Source organism: Takifugu rubripes, chromosome 2 (genome assembly GCF_901000725.2).
Source record: "Takifugu rubripes chromosome 2, fTakRub1.2, whole genome shotgun sequence".
Classification (NCBI taxonomy): Eukaryota; Metazoa; Chordata; class Actinopteri; order Tetraodontiformes; family Tetraodontidae; genus Takifugu; species Takifugu rubripes.
In genome coordinates, this window is record NC_042286.1 from 11,353,376 (window position 1) to 11,374,686 (window position 21,311).

The 21,311-nt window shown below is 51.6% G+C and overlaps 1 protein-coding gene across 7 annotated transcripts in view; it reads right to left on the reverse strand.

The window, feature by feature from the left end:
• tiam2a (TIAM Rac1 associated GEF 2a) overlaps window positions 1–21,311 on the reverse strand; it is a 57,184-nt gene that overhangs the window by 25,022 nt on the left and 10,851 nt on the right. For 2 of the 7 annotated variants that reach the window (XM_029832855.1, XM_029832848.1), the window contains exons 2-6: window positions 6,177–6,273; window positions 4,496–5,646; window positions 1,669–2,128; window positions 1,413–1,585; window positions 395–619 (exon numbers count right to left, since the gene is read on the reverse strand). In XM_029832855.1, the coding sequence (XP_029688715.1) occupies window positions 395–619; window positions 1,413–1,585; window positions 1,669–2,128; window positions 4,496–5,644 (2,007 nt within the window). In that variant the 5' untranslated portion in view covers window positions 5,645–5,646; window positions 6,177–6,273. Of the gene's footprint in view, window positions 1–394; window positions 620–1,412; window positions 1,586–1,668; window positions 2,129–4,495; window positions 5,647–6,176; window positions 6,274–8,957; window positions 9,092–20,244; window positions 20,922–21,311 lie in introns of those variants that run through there. The other 5 variants (XM_029832853.1, XM_029832849.1, XM_029832850.1 and 2 more) reach the window with 5 other exon arrangements.

A 21,311-nucleotide genomic window follows, 5' to 3' on the forward strand; every position in this document is an offset into this window, starting at 1 on the left:
TTATTTGATGCTGGGAGACAGAGCTGATCTCTGGGGCCCCGTGAGATGCGTTTGGGGAATGGTGCATTTAGGACGCTTCCCCCCACCCACAGATAAAAATAAAGCATATGCTTGTCGCCGCGGTCACAGAGCCAGAAACCCAGAGCGGGACGCGTCACGTGGTTCCTACACACATGGCGTGGAATACTGACATCCACCGGGGGGAGGAACGGATCATAATTTAGCATGAAAAGTTCAGATGTCACGCCACATGATGCATCAGCACATTCACGCAGATCTACTGTCTCAGGGGCCCCCGCTGCTGTCGTTTAATGGTATGGAAATGTGATGGGGGGGGGGGTCTCCACCGACGCCCGCGGATAATCCCACTCAGTGGCGCCGCCGTGTCGCTCACCTGGTTCTCTATGGCCTTGCGGTTTTTGGGGTTGCTGACAACGGTCAGCTGCAACTCGGCCATCTTCTTCATCTTCCCGTCCATGTCGATCTTCTGCAGGAGGCCGCGGACCTGGCTCCGCAGCAGGCGCACCGTGTCCTCCTTTCCCTGGCGCTTGGCCAGTAACGAGGCGCTGGCGGAATGGATGGCCGTCACCCAGTTTTCTAGGTCGGTCTGGTTGCTGGCCTGCGAGGGCAGAAAGGAGGGGGGAGATTTAGAGGCGAGGCCGATATTTCTCCCCACAGGTTGAATTCAGATGTGACAGGTGACAAATCTGCTGGCGCCGCCAAAGCCCGGCTGTCGAGTTATTCCGTCATACATCACCGGGAGGCCGTCGGGTGGCGAGCGGGGGCCTCGCCGGATCAATATGAGGGAACCTGATTGATGCCGAGGAAGCGAGTGTTATAAAGTGATTAAATCACACAATTGCTTCCCAAGTCAAGTATATGATTATTTCTCCGTATAAGCGAAAGGGAATTTGGGAAATGGGAAATGAGCTGAGCCTCATTTAGATGTGCAGATGATTGAAGCTTACGAAGCAAAAGCAGTGGAAAAACGTCTTCCCGGCTCCATGTTCCACATCCCCTTTTGCCTCTGGGGCCCTGTCAGCTCCACACAGAACTACTTTAGAAGGAGTCGGTCCAGACGCCGCACATACGGCTGTCTTGTGATCTTAAAAGGAGCCGAGTCGAGGCCTGAAGTTTAGGATCGTATGTAGGTCAGCCCGCACAATAGCCAATGTGGACGTTGTTCTTGGACCCTTCGGCTAGAAGCTTTGCCCAATTTGCTTCCCCTCACCAGCCAAAATTGGTTATTTCTCTATGCCAGACTGGAGGATGCGAGTCAGGTATAATTCAGCCACTGAAACTACAGACGAGCGGATTTCGGGGGGAGGGCTCGAGTCGCAATCTGTTCCGAATGAAGGAACAAACCTTCAGAGCGACAGCAGATTTAATCAGGGGCCTCTGCCGCCTGTTACCTGGAAGAGGTAGACGTCTCCATAGGAATTGCTGAGGCAGAAAACGTTCTCCTTTTTCGGGTGCTCGGGAACGGCCTGGACGACGCTGTCCTCGGCCAGGAGAGCGTAGCGGGGCGACAGCTCCAGTTCTGGGGAGCCTCTGCTGTAGGTTTCATAGAAGAGCAACGTGCATCCTGCAGGGACGAGCAGATCCAGGAATGAGCGATGCTGACAGGACGTGGTGCTGTGACCAGCCTGCCCTCCTGTTCAAGCCTACCTTTCAGGGTCACCCAGTACTGCTTCCATTTGCGGCGGCTCACCAGCTCCAGCTTCCTGTCTTTGTGCAGGGTGACCAGGGGTTTGAAAGAAAGCCACCCGGCTCGTCTCACCACCCCCTGCTCCTTTTCGAACAGCAGGTCCAGTTGCTCCAGGGAGCCCTCCGCAGACTCGCTGCTGCTCTCCCCCTCCTCGGTGCCAGTGGACGGGTCGAGTCTGTCACCAGAACCCACCCCGCCCTGTCCTATACCCGTCTCCAGCTCCCGCATAAAGTTCTCATAAATATTCTGCCGGACCGCATTGCTGGTTGCCGACTGGTGGATGGCGCCTGATGAATGGGCCCTGGAAGTTCCCGAGAACCAGAGGAGGCTGGAGACTTGGGATGGGGAGCTGGTGTCCGCCGTCAGACCATCAACGCCACTGTCAAAGGCGTCGCCCAGATCCTTGTATCTGGTGTCCTGCTGACGGACAGACACAAGAAACGTACGAGAGGTGAGATCAAAGGCCGGAGGTCTGTTGGCCCCAGCCAACATTTTAACAATGTTTATTTTAATTAGCCGAAGACTCTGCAGAACTTCTGAACCCCCCATCCCTTCCCAAACCTGCTTCAAAGTTTCCATTACCGGCTCTAAATCTTTTGCCAGACTCACGAAAGTGGGACAAATTTCCCATGATGGCACCTGGGAGGTCGGAACCCCCCCAGGCTCAGGCAATTTCACATCATCCGAGCTGCGCTGCGGCTCCTCTATTCCCCAAATGAACACTTGATGGAATTGCACTCTTTTAAGCCTAATGGAGGTATACGTACACTTGACAAGATTGCGGCATTGATTTTGACCCTGGCAACAGAGTGGAGTGCTCTCAACATGCAGACACACGTTATGCACCGTCACGACAGAGCAACAGAGAGCCCCCCCCCCCGACCTCTCAATCACCGTTCATTCACTCGCCACTGTCAATATCAAGAAACAATCAAACTTTTCCCCGAAGCAAACAGAAATGGCTTGTTCTGTGCAAATAAACCGATGCTCCCTCACTGAAGCCTGATGAGGATTATTTCTAATCCTGTAACCAAACAGATAAAAGCTCGCATTCCAACGAGACGCAGCGATGAACCCGATCAAACTGGACACTGGTATATTATCGCACGTAATGTGAGGTCACTGAAAGGCTGCACGACATAAAAAGTACGTGATTTTCTTTGATGATCGGTGGCTTTTACTGGCCTGTGGGGTTTTTGTGTCCATCAGTGATTACGTTCACTTGTTAAGGGAAAACAAAGATGGGTTATTGAGGTCAGTTTTTCAGTGAGAACCTCTCAGAAAAGGTGGAGGGCTGGTCTATTATGGTGGTGCAGCTGGAATGTGTGCACCTTCTCTGCAGGTTATCTTTCAGCTGCTTCTTATTATGTGCAGGTTTTTGACCTGTGACTTTGGGGGTTGGGGTGTGACCTTTAAACCCCCAGAGTTCAGGTGGAGGCAAAACGAGGCTGGAGGCGCAAGAGTGTTGTTTTGAACCCGGAATTAGCCGATTTCATCAACCGGAGGGGTGTTAGAGGGTCGGTGCGCCACCTAAACCACCAACGATAGCCCAAAAAAAGGTTGTGACGTAAATCTGAAGAGGGTGTTTAGGGTTACAAAGGAGAGCACTGTGTGTCCATGAAGCACACCGATTTGACTCCATTATTTGACTTAGTTTGACAAGTGGAAATGCATTCCTCCTTCGTTTCTCTTCAGAAGACAGAGACAGAACCACATTTGTGGATGCTGCAACTCCAAATGGCGGATGATGGATGATTACCGTGAACTGCAGGCTGCAAAATAAAAGCTGCATTAGCATTTTGTTCCCCATATTTTCTCCAGACATGATGGACAGACAGCGTCCTTGTTCTGCATCTCTTATATTTCAATCAGCACCGAATGTACAATGACACTTCTGTTCGGGCCTTTGGTTGATCGCTAGAGCCTGCTGACTCAACAGCGATCCCTATTAGCAGATTTACTCCCTGAAGATCACGAGGGGAGCCCAGAAAATCCAAACCATGCAGCAGCCAGAAGAAGTCATTCATTAGCATTAGACGAGGGGCGGGTTGAGTCTTCAGCGAGGATTTAGTTTCACTCTAACAGAGCCTCGTGAAGGCTTAGAGCTATTCTCCTGGCAGAGTCCAAACAGTGTTCTTTGAGTGTTTTACAAGGCAAAAGCTGAATGAATTAATGCAGAAACAATTGCTTTCAAGTCTAATAGAGAGGGACATGCGCTCAGGCTCCGTTCGTTATTTTCGTCGAACTAAAGCTAATAAGAACGGAGCGCTCGCAGGATGAGCTCGCCCTGTGCTGGCAACGTGCAGCCAAGCTGCGGTTATTTCCGATCCGCCCTTTGACCCGTTTCACTAGCATGAAAATGTCTCCCGTCTGCTCTGCTTGGAAATCACCACATCAAAGCAATCCTACTCCAAAAAGTGCTGAACAGGAGCAACAATGAACATGGAGGTGGTGAGGCAGAGTCACAAACTCGCCTCCACCGCGTCCCTCGTGCTTTCCTCCGTCCTCACATAAACAACAAGACTTCATTTCGTGCTGCCCCACTGTGCCTTTCACCACAGACAGCCAGTGTTGTGCTGCCAAAGGCCGGAGGACGGAGGTCGGCCGTGCCAGGACCACCATCGAGTTCCATAATCACACCAATCGTGCCAGACGGGAAACTGCACGGTCGTTACCGACGCCGTCTACTTAGCAATAGCTCTGAGGGACGTGACTACCGGCCGCTGCTTTCCAGCGCCGCTGTCGCCCATATCCAAGGAGGACTAAAAGCAGTCAGATCGATCTCACCTGACATTTCCGCTTCTTGCGGCTGAGGCTGCCCGTCCAGTCACTGAGGCGCCGGATTCGGTTTTTGATGGAATCTTTCTTCTGGAAGATGAACTCTGCTCCGACCTGCTCTCTGGTGTGGTCCCGGTCGCCATATTGGACGAGCTCTTCGCTCATGGTGTGGGCTTTAGGCCTGCGACAAGGCAGGGTGTAGGACGAGTACTGGCGGACCTCGGCGCACTCCTCCAACGGGACGTCCATGACAGAAGCGAATGACCCTCTGTGCTGCCTCTGGTCAGGAAGAGCTGCTTGGATTTGGAAGGACAGCGCACTGGTTGTGGGGAAGGTAGCAGCCATTGTGGAATCTTTATACAAGTCTGTGATGGAAACCGGCGGGGACTGCTTGGGGTAGGAGTCCAGTTGTTGGACAGTCATGCCGGTTGAACTGGGTGGGTCCTGCTCACAAATCTCGGCGTTGGGACCCCAGGGGGAGTCGTACCACGAGCCATCGGAGCTCAGGGAGCTGCCTTTGCTCGTTCTGGCTGTGGATGAGGTAGAGGCCGGAGGTGGAGCGCCGCGGTGGACGTCCTGCCTGCTCCCACTGGAACCAGACGGACTGGAAGTGGAGGCAGGCTCTAAGTTGGGAGAGAATTTGAGGAGTTGCACTGGGCCAGAAGCCTCATCCAAGAGGAGGGGGTTACCTGAGGTGTTGGTGAACTCCACCCTGAGACTGCCGTCCTTTTTGATCACCACCCGCGGGCTGCTTTGTTCCTGTAAAGACTCCTGCCCGTCCACTTGTCCGTTCAGCGTGTGCCCACTGCGTTCGGAACCATACGGATTTTCATCATATTCATCCGACACATGTCGCTTCCTCGCACCACATCCAGCCGGTCGGGGCCAGCGATGGTCGCCGCCCCTCCCTCCCTTAGAGACGTAGTCATAGTGGCGAGGAGAGTAAGGCTGCCGGCTTTTAGGGGGTGAGAGGCAGCCGCGGCCGACGCACCGGGCCTTGTACCCCGAGCCTATCGGGGCTGTTTTCCACCACGTATGTGGAGACACAGTGTCTTTAGCTGAATGGAGCTTCTGTGAGCATGGCTTTGGTTTCCCAGAGAATACGAAGCTGGTGCCTTTGGGGCCCTGGATACTATACTGGCTCTCTGAATTTCCCATAGCTGCCGAAAAAAAGCCACAAAACAGATATAAGGCATTAGAGGATGCAGACAAACATGGGTGATGAACAGTAGACAAAGCCTCACATCGGGTGGTCTAATACTTCCCTCATGCTTTAAAGTTAAAAGAGTTGCCGTCAGACGTTAACCTGCATGGGTTAACCCCTTTCACAGCCTTCTTTCATCCTCTTTCCAGAAAACTGAAAGTCACGGATGTTATGCGTGACGGAGACGCGAAAAAAAAGAACTTCCAGACTGTTCAAAACATTCTTGCATTAGTAACCGAGAGCCGTGACCAGAGGGACATCTTGGTACACGCTCACTGTACATGTAAGACTTGGTGGCACGACAACAGACATGAGGATACAAATACCACCTTACATAAGAGGTGAAGTTAAATAGCTTTCACAACTTAGAGTCAAAGACGACCAAACCTATTTATCAGGATATAACAATACAACACCCAGACTGATTAGTTAAGGTCGTTACATCCAAAGTAACACATGTAAATATAAATACATGAGCAAACTCACCTGCCTGAAAGCGTCTTCTCAGATTGGAGCTTCTATGCGCGAGGCTCCGCCCACCTCATTTCCTAAAATGAACTGTTTTCTTGGCAGTGGGGCATATCTGAAACACACACACACAGAACCTGGCTTAATAATGCGACGAGGGTCTGACTGCAATTTATCAGACGTGCAACCGGCTCCGTGTTTTATAACTGCCGTGTGCCGGTTTAACGGATCTAATCCCCAGGTGGAGGCAGCGCCGCTCGCTCATTACGCGGCTAAACAGTCCAGGACTAAAACTGACAGACTTGCTGGCAGGTGTGCAAAAGTGACTGAGCCAACATCCAGGAGATCCTTTCCCCCCTCCAATGAAGTGCTTTGCAGAAGGATCGGAGAAGAAGAGAGGCAGTGAAGTGTTGCGGTGCCACCCTGGCGCTGCAGTGTGACTAACAGAAAAGAATCTCTCCACCCCATGAGTCCAAGTCTCCTCCATCCGTCATCCAAACCAAACCTTAGTAGCATTTTTCCACCTCCCCGCTAGTGAATGACGTCGCCTTTCAACGGGGGTTGGGAAAGTTTGTCTGAAAGCCGGTTACAGTACACCCCTGTTTATTTTTAAACGCTGGAATCCAAGCCCGCTCCTTTTTCTTTCTTTTTTTTTCGTTTGGCCAGTCGCCGCCAAATTTGTCCGGAGACGCGATCTTGAAACAGAGACGAATGAGGAGAGGAGGGCGCTCTGCGGTGGCACCCGCCAGGCGGCTTCTGAGAAACGGCGTGACGGTATCGTGTAATATAACCCACTTACATGTATGCAGCGTGCACAACGGCAGCAGAGCTGGCGTCACTAAGCCTCGTGGTACCTGGACAGCTTTTATAAGGTTAGAGAGCTAATAGCCTCTGCCAGAAGTCCTAACCTTCAGGATTAGGTGATCGGCAGCATTAGGACATTAGCTGCTCGCCTCGATGCACCCTGACAGTGAAGTAACATTAAACAGTGGCGACTGAGCACATGGGAATGGAAAAAGTTAAACTAAAATAGTAAACAGGATCCATCGCTCTGAGTCTATCAGGATTGTTTTTTTAATTATTGCAACTGCAATGACTTCATTAACTTTGCAGCAAAACAGTCACGTTATCTTATTGAGCTGCAACGCGTCCTTTGTCGATAGTTCTTATGGCCGTTCCCCATCTCCCAGCATCTCCAGAAACACATGTGTAAGGAGCTTTCTGGACTAAAAGAGGCTTTTCAGTCACTCTATGAATGAAGAATAGCTGAACAAAAAGCTGTGAGGAGTAAAGGCCAAGAGAGCAGCTGCCGACAGCACGAGGAGTCCCAGCAAAGCTAGCTCGTCGACCTCGTCGCCGAGGCCGCCTTTTCAGAACACCGCCGCTGGGCTTGTCTCGCACTTTATTTACAAAAAGCAGGTCTGTGGGCTTGAAACCCTCACAGACCCTCACACAAACCTTTAAGTCACACACGTTTGCCGTCTGTTGGAACTCGAACTGGGGTATTGTGCGATTGTTCTTTCGGGAAAACGACAAGACAAGTCTTCCTTTTAGCCGTGAAGCCACTGCTCCCAGTCAGGCCACGCCCACCCGCTTCCTTGTCGCTCCTCTGTTCTTATTCAATAGGCTTCCTGCAGGCCATCTGCTCGGGGGCCTATGGACCACCGCCACCCCAGTGCTCCTCAGCGCACCCCTGTGACCTGGCATTCTTCTCCCTGCCCCTGGGTGACTCCCACCTCCACTCCATGTTTAGTCTGGCACCGCTTGCGTCTTGGCGAGGAACGGAGCCACACCCCGGCAGGGTATAAACACTGTAGGTGCGTGATTGCTGGAGTTGAACAACACGAGGAGACTACCGTGGGACTGTAACGCTGCCCTGGGTCGATACGATCGACTCTGGCCTCCCTGTTTGACTTTAAACTTGGGACAAAAATAAGATAACCTTGCCTCATGGCCATGCGGCCAAAGGCTTAGTTTGGTGTTACTCACACCTTAAAATAAGTGTATCCAAAAGATTCAATGCTTTAGCACATTTCTGTTATCACATTAGTTAGGAAGGCTGAGCTCATTTGTTATTGGTACTGGCCGCTAACACAATCACGTCGGCTTCCTCGTGTCAAATCAAGGCCCATGGGAGTTGTTTCTTATCACTTTCCCCTGGCGCTGGCACGACGGCGCTCTTAAAGAGGCCGCGCGCTTCGCTGGAACAGGCCCCGATTCACACTTGCACAAAACTTTTGAGTTCTTTCCGGACGGCAGTGACGGGAAGCAAAGAAAGTGGCCGTAGCTAAAGGGCCCGCCATTTATGTTTGACATCTGAAACGGGTTTAAAGCATCCTGCGGTTGTTTGCTCGTGACCGGGAAAGTCTGTGCATGAATCATCCGCTGAAAGCCCATATTACTCCGAGATGGATGTGGCCGAAGCCAGCAAACATTCATCACGCTGCTTGTTTGAGCAGGACTTTCTCATTACACGTTCAGGAGTTCTGACGGGGTAAAAGCCTCTCAAAAACGGCTCCTTCTGACCCAAAGTTTGCTCCTCTCTCCCTTTATGAGGCGAACGCGAGACGTGTGTGAACACTCTTTGGCCGGGCCCGAGCAGACAGCTGTGGAGGTGATAACGGCTCGGAGCTTTGTATTGTTGTATCGGCTATTCCAAGGCCAGACGTGAAACACGGTCCCTGTCTATCAAACAGATCCAGACACAAACACAACCGACACCTGTGGATCTGGACGTGGAGAGGGTGAAGACAGTCCCTCTAACCCTCAAAGAAAGCAGATAAAAGAGCAACGTCTTACCTGAGTGTCCCAGCCGTTAATCTAAGAGCTCTTTGAAATGCCTCCCAACAAGAAATCTACCCGGCGAGCTCTCCTCTCAGTAGAGGCTTCCTACGAGGGGTCCTAAAGCAGCGCACACTCGAGCTCTGACTCGCACACCCAGACACGCTGGAGGACACATGGAAACCCCCCCCCCACCCGCCCCCCTGCCTGGAAGCAGCAGCGAATCACAATCCTCCTGAGGTAACCCCGGGTAACAGAGCAAAGCCAGGAGAGAGTGAGCCACCGGCTGGAAAACCAGCGAGCAGCGCGGGTCAGAGAGGCTCGCCGCTGCCCTGACTGGGACACACCCGGGAGGGCGCAATGACTGGGGCTCTTGTCTGACCCAAAATACCGCAACGACCCCCTTGGAAGAAGTTAACCACTGGGGAAACAGAAGAAGTGTGTGTGCGGGAGGAGAATGTAAGCTAAATAAGAGAAAATCCAGAAGGTGGGTGTGAAAAAGAGCAGGACCACAGAAGGAAACAGGGATCGGAGCTAAATGCTGCAGCCGAAAGTGGCTCCAGGCCAAATGTGCAAGTGATTCTCTTTAGCAAGGTAACAAAAAAAGGGTATCATTTATGGAATATTTCATGAATACCTCTACGGACCCAGCGTGTCCGACCTTTCAACTGCTAAATGAGAGGAATTAAGTGAAAATTATTGATGTTCCAGGCGGTATCACACTTCTCCTGAATGTGGAACACGCGGACTTTATTCCCTGAACGCTTCATCGGCTTCGTCTCTACAAATCCGCCTGAATAGCTTTTCAAAGTCACGGCCGTGCCGCTCCAAATGAGCAGCTGTTGAATGGACCATCAGCCGGCTGCTTGACGCACAGACGTCAGCTCCCATCACAATATTAGCAGCGTGCAGGAGGCCGACGCAACATTGTTGGCGACACAATAGTTGTCGTGGTCTAGACTGAGCTCCTCTGAAAGCCCTTTGTCCCAGTATAGAGGGAGGCTGCTCAAAGGTGGGTCAACATCCCGCTGAAAAGCCTCAGGCCCTCAGAAAGGAGATGCATATTCATGCAGAGCAGGTGCTGCCTCTGACTCCAAATGGTCTAATGGCTAATTAAGATCAATTAAGGCGCCAACTTCTCCAGATCCAAATGACAATGCAAGCATACAAAACACGTGTAACATTACTTTTATAGCACCATGCCTAAAGCTTTGTCCAACGCTTGTGTTCGAGGGTTCCAACTTTCCTAGCATTAGCATGTTAGCACTGTTATCTGAGTGCAAGGCTGTTAGCTCGGTTAATATCTTTCTATAAATATGGAACCATTTATATACTGAACCTATAAAAATCAACCGATGGTGGTGAAAAATCCTCACCTGGACGAGAAACCTTTTATTTTATTGTAGAACTCATGATGCCTCATATTTATGAGCTAAAAATCCCACTTTTCCTGGGAGATAATTATTATGCAAAGTACTTAAATTACAAGCTGTTTCCTCAGACAGATCACACGCACTATTCACAGTCTGATTAAAAGTCAGACTGATGATCCGACGATGCCCACGGGACTGGGCTGACAAACGCAGGACAGCCAGAGGAAGAAATATGAGCGCTCGCTCGATGTGTTAATCATTTTCAGCTCCCTCCTCAACAGCGTGATGGAGCCACTCTCATAGCCGGAGGCCATTTATGGTTTGAAGCCATTGATTATGCCGTTCACCAGGGACTGCAATCTGCAGCAGTTGGCAAACAAAGTCTGCTGGGAGGGCACGAATTTGTCTTTCCCTCATTTTAATTCCTCATTTTACCAGAGATTAGCACAGCGCCCCACATAGAAACACAGATTTAAATCTAAAGCGGCTAAATTAGAAACTATAACTGTGCTGCTTAGATTTAGACTGATGGAATTCGCTTAAGCTGGGGCGCTTTAGGAAGGGGTGAGAGGTCAACTCTTGTTGGGAGGATGGGTTCCACCCAAAAAGCTGCTCACGGTCCAAGTGGGGGGGGGGGGTTTGTCTCGCGAAGGAATCCAAATATTTTTCAAACCTGGATTTACATTTAATCAGCTCGTTTTTCAAAAGAATTTCCTCTAAATATATAGAAATTAAAACTAAAATTTGCATGACCATCATCCAAAGGTCAGTCGCCCCAACCTCACTCGTCCACCTCTTCGTTACTCAAACCCCTTGACTTCTTCTCTCGTCCTCTCCCAACAGACGCCAGGGGGTGTCAGATCCTGTCGACTGGCCGACAGCGCCCAGGAACCCATGTACGCTCTCAGGTGCTTTGACTGGAAGGAGGGGAGCACACACAAGCGTGCGTGTGCTCCAACAAACGGCCAGATTAACTATGCAGGTTAGCTTTCGCTGCTAATTAAGCAGCTTAAGCGACTGAACAAGGTAATTTTGAGGGTTAAAACGTGCACATGTGTGCGAACCCAGCTGAGAAATTCCCACAGTTTAGCTTAGCTGATTCTCTGGTGCAGTCATGATGGTTTGTCATGTGACCCACAAACGGCGCTGCAGCAGAACATCCCAGCGAAGCGGAGCGCGCTGCTACAGCTGCCGTCTTTGGGCTATAAAGCTGCGCAGGGAAAGTGTGATGTGTTGCAACGGGGTCAGATGAGACACCTCGAGGCCCATGGGAGAAAACAAGCACTCGCCCAGCCCTGGTCAGGAGGGGGGGGGGGGTCCTAATGCGTGGAAGGAGGAGAGGCTGACTGTTAGCAGAGTTTTGGTTGTGCATACGGCTCTAGCAGGGGTGGTAGGACGGACAAGCTAGTCTGGCTTTGTCCCTCCAAAGACACATCACGTGCACACCTGCTAAGCCAGCACGTAGCACTGCAGGGTGGGGCCGGGCGGTCCGCACCCAGATGCGCTATAGGGAAATGCTGGCGATTGTGACTCCGGGGCTCATCCATCAGTGCCACAGACAGGCTTTAATCCCTCCATGCATTCTTGTGGGGCTCTGACGCCACCAGGAGGTCACCCCCGTGCCCCCCCCCCCATCCTGAAAGCACCCACTCCCACATTCTGAGGCTGCTTCTGCTCACTGTAGGAATCAAACATCCCACCAAACCCTGTCGGACCAGGTCAGGCCGATGTTGGTGATCCTCGGGGTTGGTTCCAATGAAAAAAGTCTCTGCTTTTATGGCCCCTTAGAGGTCCAAGCCCTGATTGCATTAAAGCAGAGCGGAACCTGAATCACTCGGCGTACAGATGAGCGGCGACAATCAATTCGACCAATTAAACCGACAGGCGGGAGGGAGCTAAAATATGGCCATGTGAGGCATCCGTGCTGTTGCCGTCTCAGCACTTTCCTCACCAGATCGCGGGGCTGTCTGGCGGGGCCGTAAACTATGACCAACTGACAGGTGAAGGGCAGCAACACACCTCAAGTCAGTATGAGTCTGAACCAGTCTGGGCCTGTCTGGGACGGGCCCTTAATCATGGTCAAGGTCAGGAATGGTAACAAAAGGAGCCGCAGCTCTACCAGCCATTAGGGGCCATTACCAGAAGCAATTACAGGCTGGATTAAAGCCTTTCTTTCGCCTCATTGGCAGTTCTAAAAATAAATAAAAAATACGGCCATTAAGTGCTCGGGATGGATTTTACACGGTGACACTTGAGACAAATTCCCCCAAAAAACAGCGTAGCAGGCAGCAGCACATAGCTCTGTAACACGTCTGAAACTCTCCCGCAGAACCGAAAATTAACTCATTAAAAGAGAAGCTCAGGACCAGTTGGCTGCTCTGAAGGACCTGAGCAGGAAAGTGGCTGCGTTCACCAGGACAAGATAACAATTAGTCTCCTTAACGCAAAACTAAATATGACGCGTCACCAGAGTAGCGGTTGTATTCCCATCACGCCGCACGCATCGCAACCTGCTGGCGGCCCGAGGCCGGGCGGGCGGCTGTAGATGGCAGGATAAGAACCGCGGGGGGGCCGTCGGGAGACCTACATGAGAGGCCCTGTACGGGGAAAGCTCCCACGTGCACGGAAAGCTCCCGCAAAACGCAGGAAAAGAGCAGAGAGGGGATGGAATTCTCCAGAATTCATCAAGGAAAATTGCCAGAGCAACAAACAGGTTTGGACACACACACACACACACACACACACACACACACGGGGGAGCGAAACCTGAGCTGTTCAGCATCCCGAGAGCGCCGATGATGGCCGGGACAGCTGCCGGGGAGGGCGGGCGTAGACGGGAATGAGGCGGAATAGCAGCGAGCGTAGCACGACGAAAGCAAAAGCCGGATCAAAACGTGTGCACGGGTGTTTGAATTGTGCACTTCAAGCTAGCGTACGCGCTCTGCGCGGGAATGCAGGTTATTCACTCTTGAAGCTGTGGGAAACGGGGCCACGCGCCGCAGCGGTGCGACTCGTGACCCAGTTTTAACAGGTTTGCGTGTGAATCACCTGTGTTTGAGGATATAAACATGCCCGAAACCTGCTGTGTGAACTTTTCTACCCCAAAAGTCATTTTCAGCTTCTGCTGGAACAGATTTGGACTCTTGAGGCTCCTCAAGGGAATTCCATAAATCTTGTTCTGACTGGATCCAAAGGTGAGAGCAGAATTAACTCAATTATTAGGGGAAATTAGCTGGGAGCGATTATCGGGCCTTTATCCAGCTCGGTGAGCTCGGTAAACAAAACAACAAAGATTAATGTGTGTTGGCTGCGGGGAGGGGGGGGGGGGGGGGGGGGGGGGGGCACGGCTAAACCAGTTCAGGCGGTCACGTGGAGCAGCTGAGACGCAAGTCTTTGCAAAACAAACTTATTTGTGCAGCTCCGCGGAGCCTTTTCAGGCAGGAATGTGATTTTTGAAGAAGAGAGAAGCCGCTGAAGGGAATCGCAGCGCTAGGCTAAGCGCTAGCAGCTGTGCTACGTGTGCACGGTTTTTACCGACTAAACGAAGGCTCCGGACAACCTGGTTGTGCTCCCATCCATATAGGGAGCCTCCAGAATGCCAATGAGCCGCGGGTGCGGTGCCAAGAGTAAAACAAACACTTTCACACAGATTACAAAAGTGTAAATCAGAGCAGCTTATTCCAGCTGACGGGCTTCTTGCAGAAAATAAAAATTAAAAAGGCCGCTATTCATTTTTACGCCGTTAAATAAATTTCCACGGCCAATCGAATTAGGGCTAACAGGCAGATGTGACGGCTGGGCCTGGTCCCAAGGGAGGAGCTGGTAGAATCGACGGGCAGATGCTCCGACCGGCAGAGGTCAGAGGGGTCAAGCTTTTCCATTATGAGAGGACAAGGGTGGTATTTATTCACAGCCCTCTCCTCCTGAGATGGGCTGGGCTAAGGAGGGAATGGAGGAGGCTACTTAACCCTTCGAAGCAGAGGTTTAACTACAGACCGTGCACTGTTCCTATACAGGAAGGCTCGGAAATACTCCGAAGGTGGAGAGAAAGTCCCCGCAAGAACAAAATTGTGGCCGATTACGGCAGACTCGTCTGATGGGGAGAACGTGCTGCCATCCAGTCTGGATGAACAGGCCATAATGATCCTCCCCACTGCCAGAGCTCATCCACCGCCGCCTGACTTTAAACAGCCGTAATGGCCACAGAGGCAGAGAGCAGCTTCGGCGGACTAAATTAACTCTTCAAACGGCGTTTTGCCCGAAATACAACAGAAATGTAGGCAGTGGGGGCACTTTACAGCTTTTTCAAACGAAACAAATTCATGTTGGGCTTACAGAACAGCTGGAAAAGAAGGAGCGAAGAAAGGAGCCAGTGGCAACGGATGACAGCATGATTCATAAAATAACAACACCAGCAGGCATGTCTGGGAGCAAACATGGGCCTAATATAACACACATGAGCTCTTTAAAAAGCTCTGCTCTCCTCCGGACAACGGAGGAGCGATACAGACGATTACGAATAAAACACGACCGCATAAGTGCAGCTTTTATTTGGCTCCCCGAACTGCAGGAACCATCCAAACTGTCAGGAAACCCCTGTTCCTGACAGCCCTGCTATTATTAGCTCAGCTGGGCCGCGGCGCTATGAAATGATGCCTCGTATAATATTGTCACAGCCAACCAGAAGTTTCCAGTGAGGCTGATTTCTCCATGTGAGCGGACCGGAGCCACTCGCTGGGCCCAGCAGCCACAAGGTCTCACTCTGAAAGAACGAGCCAAACAAACAACTGAGGAGACAGATGGGAGGCGTTTCTTTAAACGAAGTCAGTTTTGGAGGGTTTGAAGGGGCAGAAATGAAGAAAACGGCCCTTTGATACCATCTCAGACGCCTCGCGCTAAAAACGCGGCGTTCCTCTCCAGCGTAGCATCAGAAGAAAGACCCCAAAGTGAATCCATGTTAGCGGGATGAGCAACGCAACACGTTACTCACCCGTCAGGGCGTGCTCCTTGGATCAGCCGCCTCGGGGGACCCGATGAATGATCTCACCCTTCCAAAGGGGAAATGATTTATCCTGAATAACTTTGCCACTCAGCGCTCTGCGTTTGCACCGGGTCTCGCCGCATGACGGCAGGTGAATACCAACGAGTGCTGAGGCAGTTAACTATGTAACATCAGCGCGCCCCCCCACCCCCTTCTTTGATTTGCGCTGGGATTCATGTCTGGAAATCTGTTCTCGCGCAGCTACTGCTGCGGCGTAGGGATGAAGGCGAACACGGGGTTCTTATTATTCAGCTCCAGAGAACGCCAGAACTGATGTTCAACACGTGTGCCGCAGCAAAAAACAGGCTTTTGCGCATCCTTGCCGCTCATCAATTAGCATAATTCCACTAATTTGTTTAAGGAAGTGCTGATTTTTAGGGAAAATATTACCTGAAATTGACTTGAACGTGTTTTGAGGCCTGTATTGATATATTTGTACACTGAATATTGAGCTGGAGCTGCTAACTTAGCTTAGCATCAAGAGAGCTACGGTAAAAGACGCAGGATCGGGTCAGGAGCGAAACGTCCAACGTCTGCCTGCTGCGGCACCATCCGTGGAGGGAAGCTGTGTTAATATTGCAGGACTCTCCTCAGGTTGCAACGTGCCGAGCGTTAGCGCTGCCTGACTGAACGTGAACCTGCGGAGGAGCCCGTGGGCGCCAAAACGGGGACCTCCTGGCTCTGCAGATGCAGGTTTACAGGCCCCCCCATCTCCACCTGCCAGGAGTGGAATCCTGCGCTGGAAAGGTCGTTTGGAAAAACTGGAAATCTGGAACCTGGAAATGTGCTCTTCGCCCGAGCCATGAACACCACATGGCGGCACGGAACGCTGAGGTAAACACTTATGTAACAGCCAATCAGAGCTGAGGCAGCGAAGAAACGCAAACAGCATCAAAGAAGCGCAAGACGACCACGGAAAGAAATATGCAAGTCAATCTTTGGGTATTTAAGGGGCTGTAAAATAAGCAAGCCCACACACAGACTCTTCTACGGCCTCTTTTCTTGGCATTTCCCAGACGGATAGACTGCACGATAAATACAAGAGGAATAAATGATGACGCTGGTGAAATATCCCTGCGACGGCTATTTACTGGCTCTTATCTGGACATGCATCAGAGCCACTTTCATCGCTCACATATCCTTTTCCTCCTGGCAGCTGAGGGCTGTTAGCCAACATGCTGCCCCGGGAAGCGTTTATCCTGGGCGCATTTACCTCTTTGAATCAAAGGGAGTTTTGAAGAGAGTTTTAATTGAGCGTGCACAGCGAGTAGATGCCAGGACCGCCGTTGACCCGGAGCAATCAGCGCCCCGTCTCTGTTTACACTGGTCGCACGCCAAATAACCGAACCAGCACGGAGACTCGGAGGCCGAGACGCGAGCAAAAGAGCTCATCTTGGGAGGAAGTGGAACCGTGGATGACTTCAGTGGGGCTGGACATTGGGGGGGGGTGCTAATGAGCCTTCGCCTGACATGAATACCGCAGTTGCCAAGGCAACTTTATGCTTTGACGAGACGGTTCTACGCGTTATTTTCCTTTTCCTGTTGCCGCAGCCGTCTATCGCGTCTCATCTTTCAGTTGAAGGACGACAGGACGCAGCGCTCGCCAGGCTGTGGTTATGTAAAAAACAAAAAAATTTGCAATCCAAATAAACGGTAATGAAAATCTAAGATCTGCCACAATGCCACACCGGCTCAAAGAGACGTTCCGATTCCGACTGTATAATCAGGATCGCTCGAGGGGGCCATGCAAAATACATCAGAGGAGCGGAGCATTCATCGGGGACAATGAGACAGTCGGCCTCCACCTCCCGACGAGCAGGTGCGACATGTTGCAATAAACGTGCACCCCGGATTTATCCATCCATCATGGAGGCTGTACGTGACACGTGTCCTCCAGAACCCTCCAAGAGCCGAGCACTTAGCCCCAGCAGGACCAGCTGTGTTTGCCGTTTCAATAGGGGCAAGGGTGGCAAAGTGAGACCTTGTGGCTACTGGGCCCGGCGAGGGCAGATCAATCACAATTTGTATTGTTATGAGGATTGATCGGCAAACAGCTTGGAGGCAAAGAGAGGTGGGAGGGCGGCCGTGCGTTTCCCCAGAAAAAAGGCCCGGCGTCAGTCTGAGGAAGGCGCCGACGGCTGTGGTCTTTAAAAGACCCACCCAGGCTTCGCAGACATGACGCGACATGACTCCAGCGAGGGCGTCGGAGTTCAGATGTATGTTAAAGGGTAACGTGGAGGGAATAGCTCGGAACGCCGGATATCACGCGAGCGACCGTTGCCCGCTTCACGTATTTTTCGAATCAAAACTACCATGTTGTAAATGCTGAGGCGGAGGTTCTTTCTGACTGGAAGGCTGCGTGTCATGTGGTGAGCTATGGGGAATTACATGCACTGTTACCCAAGTGCTGCCAGGGGGGCTTTTTACCTCATGTGCACCTTTTACTGGTGATTTATAGAACCATCAATAACAGAACGTAAACCCATGTCTGACGGTCACATCTTTAGGGTTAATGAAAGCCCCGATCGCACACAGGTCCGCGTGCTAGCGCTTAATCGGTTACCTTGCTTGCTACATTGCTAACGCCAAACGTTTAATCTCCCTTAAAGCCGAACCTTGGAGAGGCCATTCTTCAGCAGCTGACCCGGCCGGTCGCGCTTCAGCTCAGACGGATGCGTTAATCTGCTGGTGAATGGGAACGCTGGTCCAGCTGGAGGAGAACGGGCCGCTCCGCTGAGCAGGACAGGAGGGCTCCTGTTTGTGCAGCAGTGCGGGGGAAATCTTGTGTTGGAGCGCACGCACGCTGAACAAATCCACCCAAAGGGTGCGGGGCTGTCGTTCAAGAGCCACCGAAAATCGAGTTAATTCAGACTGACTGAATTACGCAACACACACGGAGACAACATGACTCCTTTCACTGGCTGATATTTTTGGTTCTGCTGTGACTAAAGACCGGGATGCGTAAGGTCTCTGTTTTGTCTGGTGTTGGCTTAGTAAGTTGTGTGCACCCGGGAGGAGTCAGAACCGGCCACGTGTCTTTTGGACGGCGTCTTGGCGAGCACGAGAGGCCCGGGCCAAGCTGCTGTCAGCGGCAGCCTTAAATTCACCTGCTTTTTACAGAAACTGCTCCAGACGCAGCAGCGGACACTTGGAAAAGCCAAATATAATCTCGACCGTGCGAGTAAAGAAATGGGTGCACGCGGGATGCTCGTCCGCCTGAGGGAGGGAGGAAGGGAGCGTGCAGAAAAGGGGACAAAAAGAGAGGTGGGTCTATTTTAAATCCTATTGTTTAAAGGGTGACCAGTAATATGGAGCCCCTGTGGTCTCCCCCCACAGTGTCTCTACCTAAGAGAGCAAAAGACCCTCATCCTGTGACAATAAGCACAGATGTTACCCTGCCTGATCATTCTCTCTCTCGCTCACACACACACACACACACACACAGTCCCTTATATGGTGAAAAATGGACAAGAGGCGAAGACATCAAACACTGGCGTTCCTCGGCCAGCGTGCTAGGACCCCGAACCTCCATCCCAAAGTTACGCCGAGAGACAAGCTCAACTTTCCAAATCAAAGCGGCACAAAGAAACATTTTCCATAACCCTCAAATCGTTCCCTTTCTGAAAGGCGAACCACAGAGTCTCTGCGGCGGGCGACGTCACCGTCCTTTTCGCATGCAACCGCCGAGTTGTTGGACTTAAACGAGACAAGACGGGCTGTGCAATCATCCCCAAGCCTCCCAGAAGAGGAGGTGGGACGCTGCCCTTCCCTTTCACCACCAATGCACCGCTCTGACATCTGACAGCCCAAAGACATACAGTAACTCCCAACCCGTGTCAGGCGGTCAAACGCCGAACGAGCAAACCCATCAACCCCCCCCCACACACACACACACCCAAAAAAAAAGGAAACTGCAAGTCACATGCAATCAGCGTCACACCAGGCCCGGCCGGGAGGAAAACACAACGGTAAAGGGGGTAACGTTCCTCGTGGTCGAGCGCTGCTTTGCCACAAAAATGTGAACCGCGCGAGCAGAAGAAGCCTTCTGGTTCCGTATGTAAACACGGGGCAACAACCATGAGCGCTGAAGGCTCAACCCAAACCCTGGAAGAATGCTGGACGCTTGGCGTCCTCAGACTGATGGATGAGCGGCGCGGCCAGCCCGTTCTCGTCAAACATTAGCCCGGGTCGTCCGTCCCCCCACCCTCCTGAGCGGTAGCAAGACAGTTGTATTGACATCTTTACATGTCAGTTTCCATGGTAAAGGTGCCAAAGGCATGCCTGCTTCCTTAATTATGTTTGCAACTTCACTCCAGGGGGTCCCGGGGCCCTTTTGTTGCCTCTGTAAAGTGGTCAGAGAGCCCTTCCACCCCAGCACAGGGTCCACACAATACAAGCTGATTCTTAATCACACCCAATAAAACACAAGGACAGCATATACAGAACCGTTTAGCAGAATGGGCCCCCAGTCTCAGTCCATAAATCAGTAGTGACGTGGCTCCATGATGGATTCAAACCAAAATAACTTTTCATGACAACACTGTTTAAAAAAAAACAAAAAACGATTTCAGGGGCTTTTAAGGGGTGACGTGGTTCCCTGTAACCGATTAACTAATGTGATTATTTAGAAAGGAGTCAACCTCGCTGAGGTGACTAATCGGTCTAAATAAACCTCCCCCAGCTGCGGGGAACTTCTCCCCGAGAACAGCTGCACGTCTGCGGGAGAATCTCTGCACCGTCCGGATTCCTGCAGCCACCGACGGCGTCGGTGGAAAAACTTTAAAACCCGAGAACTTTAACGCACCCAAACGCGCCGGACGAGAGGTGCGTTGAGACAAAGCGCGCACACGCGCGGTCGCAACTGTCCAGGAGAAGTTCGCCTGCAACTTACCGGATGACGTAAACATGCCCCTCGCGTGTTTCCGGTCCGCGCGGCTGCCGCACGCGACGGTGGTGCGTTTACAGACCCGTTAAAAACGGGGGTTTTTTCCTCGCTTTCTCGGAGAGCGCTTCACGGTTCCCTCCGCGTCCGGAGCAAACGTTGCGGGGACAGAGCGCCGGGAGACTGCGGGCTCCTCCCAGACAGTGCGGGGTTAAACTCCTCCTTCCCACGGACACAGAGGCGGGGGTGGCCCTGCTCTCTCTTTTTCCTTTTTTTTTTTTTTTTTTTACCGTGGGTAATACATGGAGATTAATCTGCACGTCACCATAAACAGGAGCTCCCAAACATCCTCCAGGGTCTTTACATTACTTCCTGTGAGATTTCACATTTTTGTAAGCTTTAATGACAGAAGCTGGAGGATTTCCAAGTTAAGCATATAATTAAAAAAGCCATTTAGCTAGCTGGGATTCCTTCTTTCTCATGGTTTAATGACCTGAGTTTGAACTTTGGATAAATTCAGACAGGTGTGTTTGGAGCGTGGATTGCCCAAATGACCTTTGTCCTAAAAGGCGCCTTTAAGCCTCGACGCAGACAAATCACAAACAGAATATCACCAGCAGAATCTGCCACGAGAGAATGAGACGATTAGCAAACAGGTTTGCCGTCCTCTGACAATGAACCAATGACGCTCTTTGTAATTCGTGGCCCTGAATTTTAGGTATCCGTCCCTCGCTCTATTGTCTCGTGGCGTGCAAACACCTCCCCGCCCTGATAACACAGCTGAGACATCACAATGCAGCCTTCAGTCAGGTGTGTCACCAGAATCATCTGCATAACGGCGTCCTCATGGCGTCCTGCTCTCCTCCCACCCTGCTTTCATCCTCCACTCACAGATCCACAGATCCAGCAGCCTCCTGTAATTGGAGTCAAAGGCTCCGTCCAACCTCTGGCTCCATCATTTTCTAAATCCAAGGTAACCTTTAAATAACTTTCCCCTCCTTTTCAGCACAGTTCTAATGCTTAAAAACAGCCAGACAAGCATCAAAAGGAACAATCAGCCATGACTTCTGTACAGG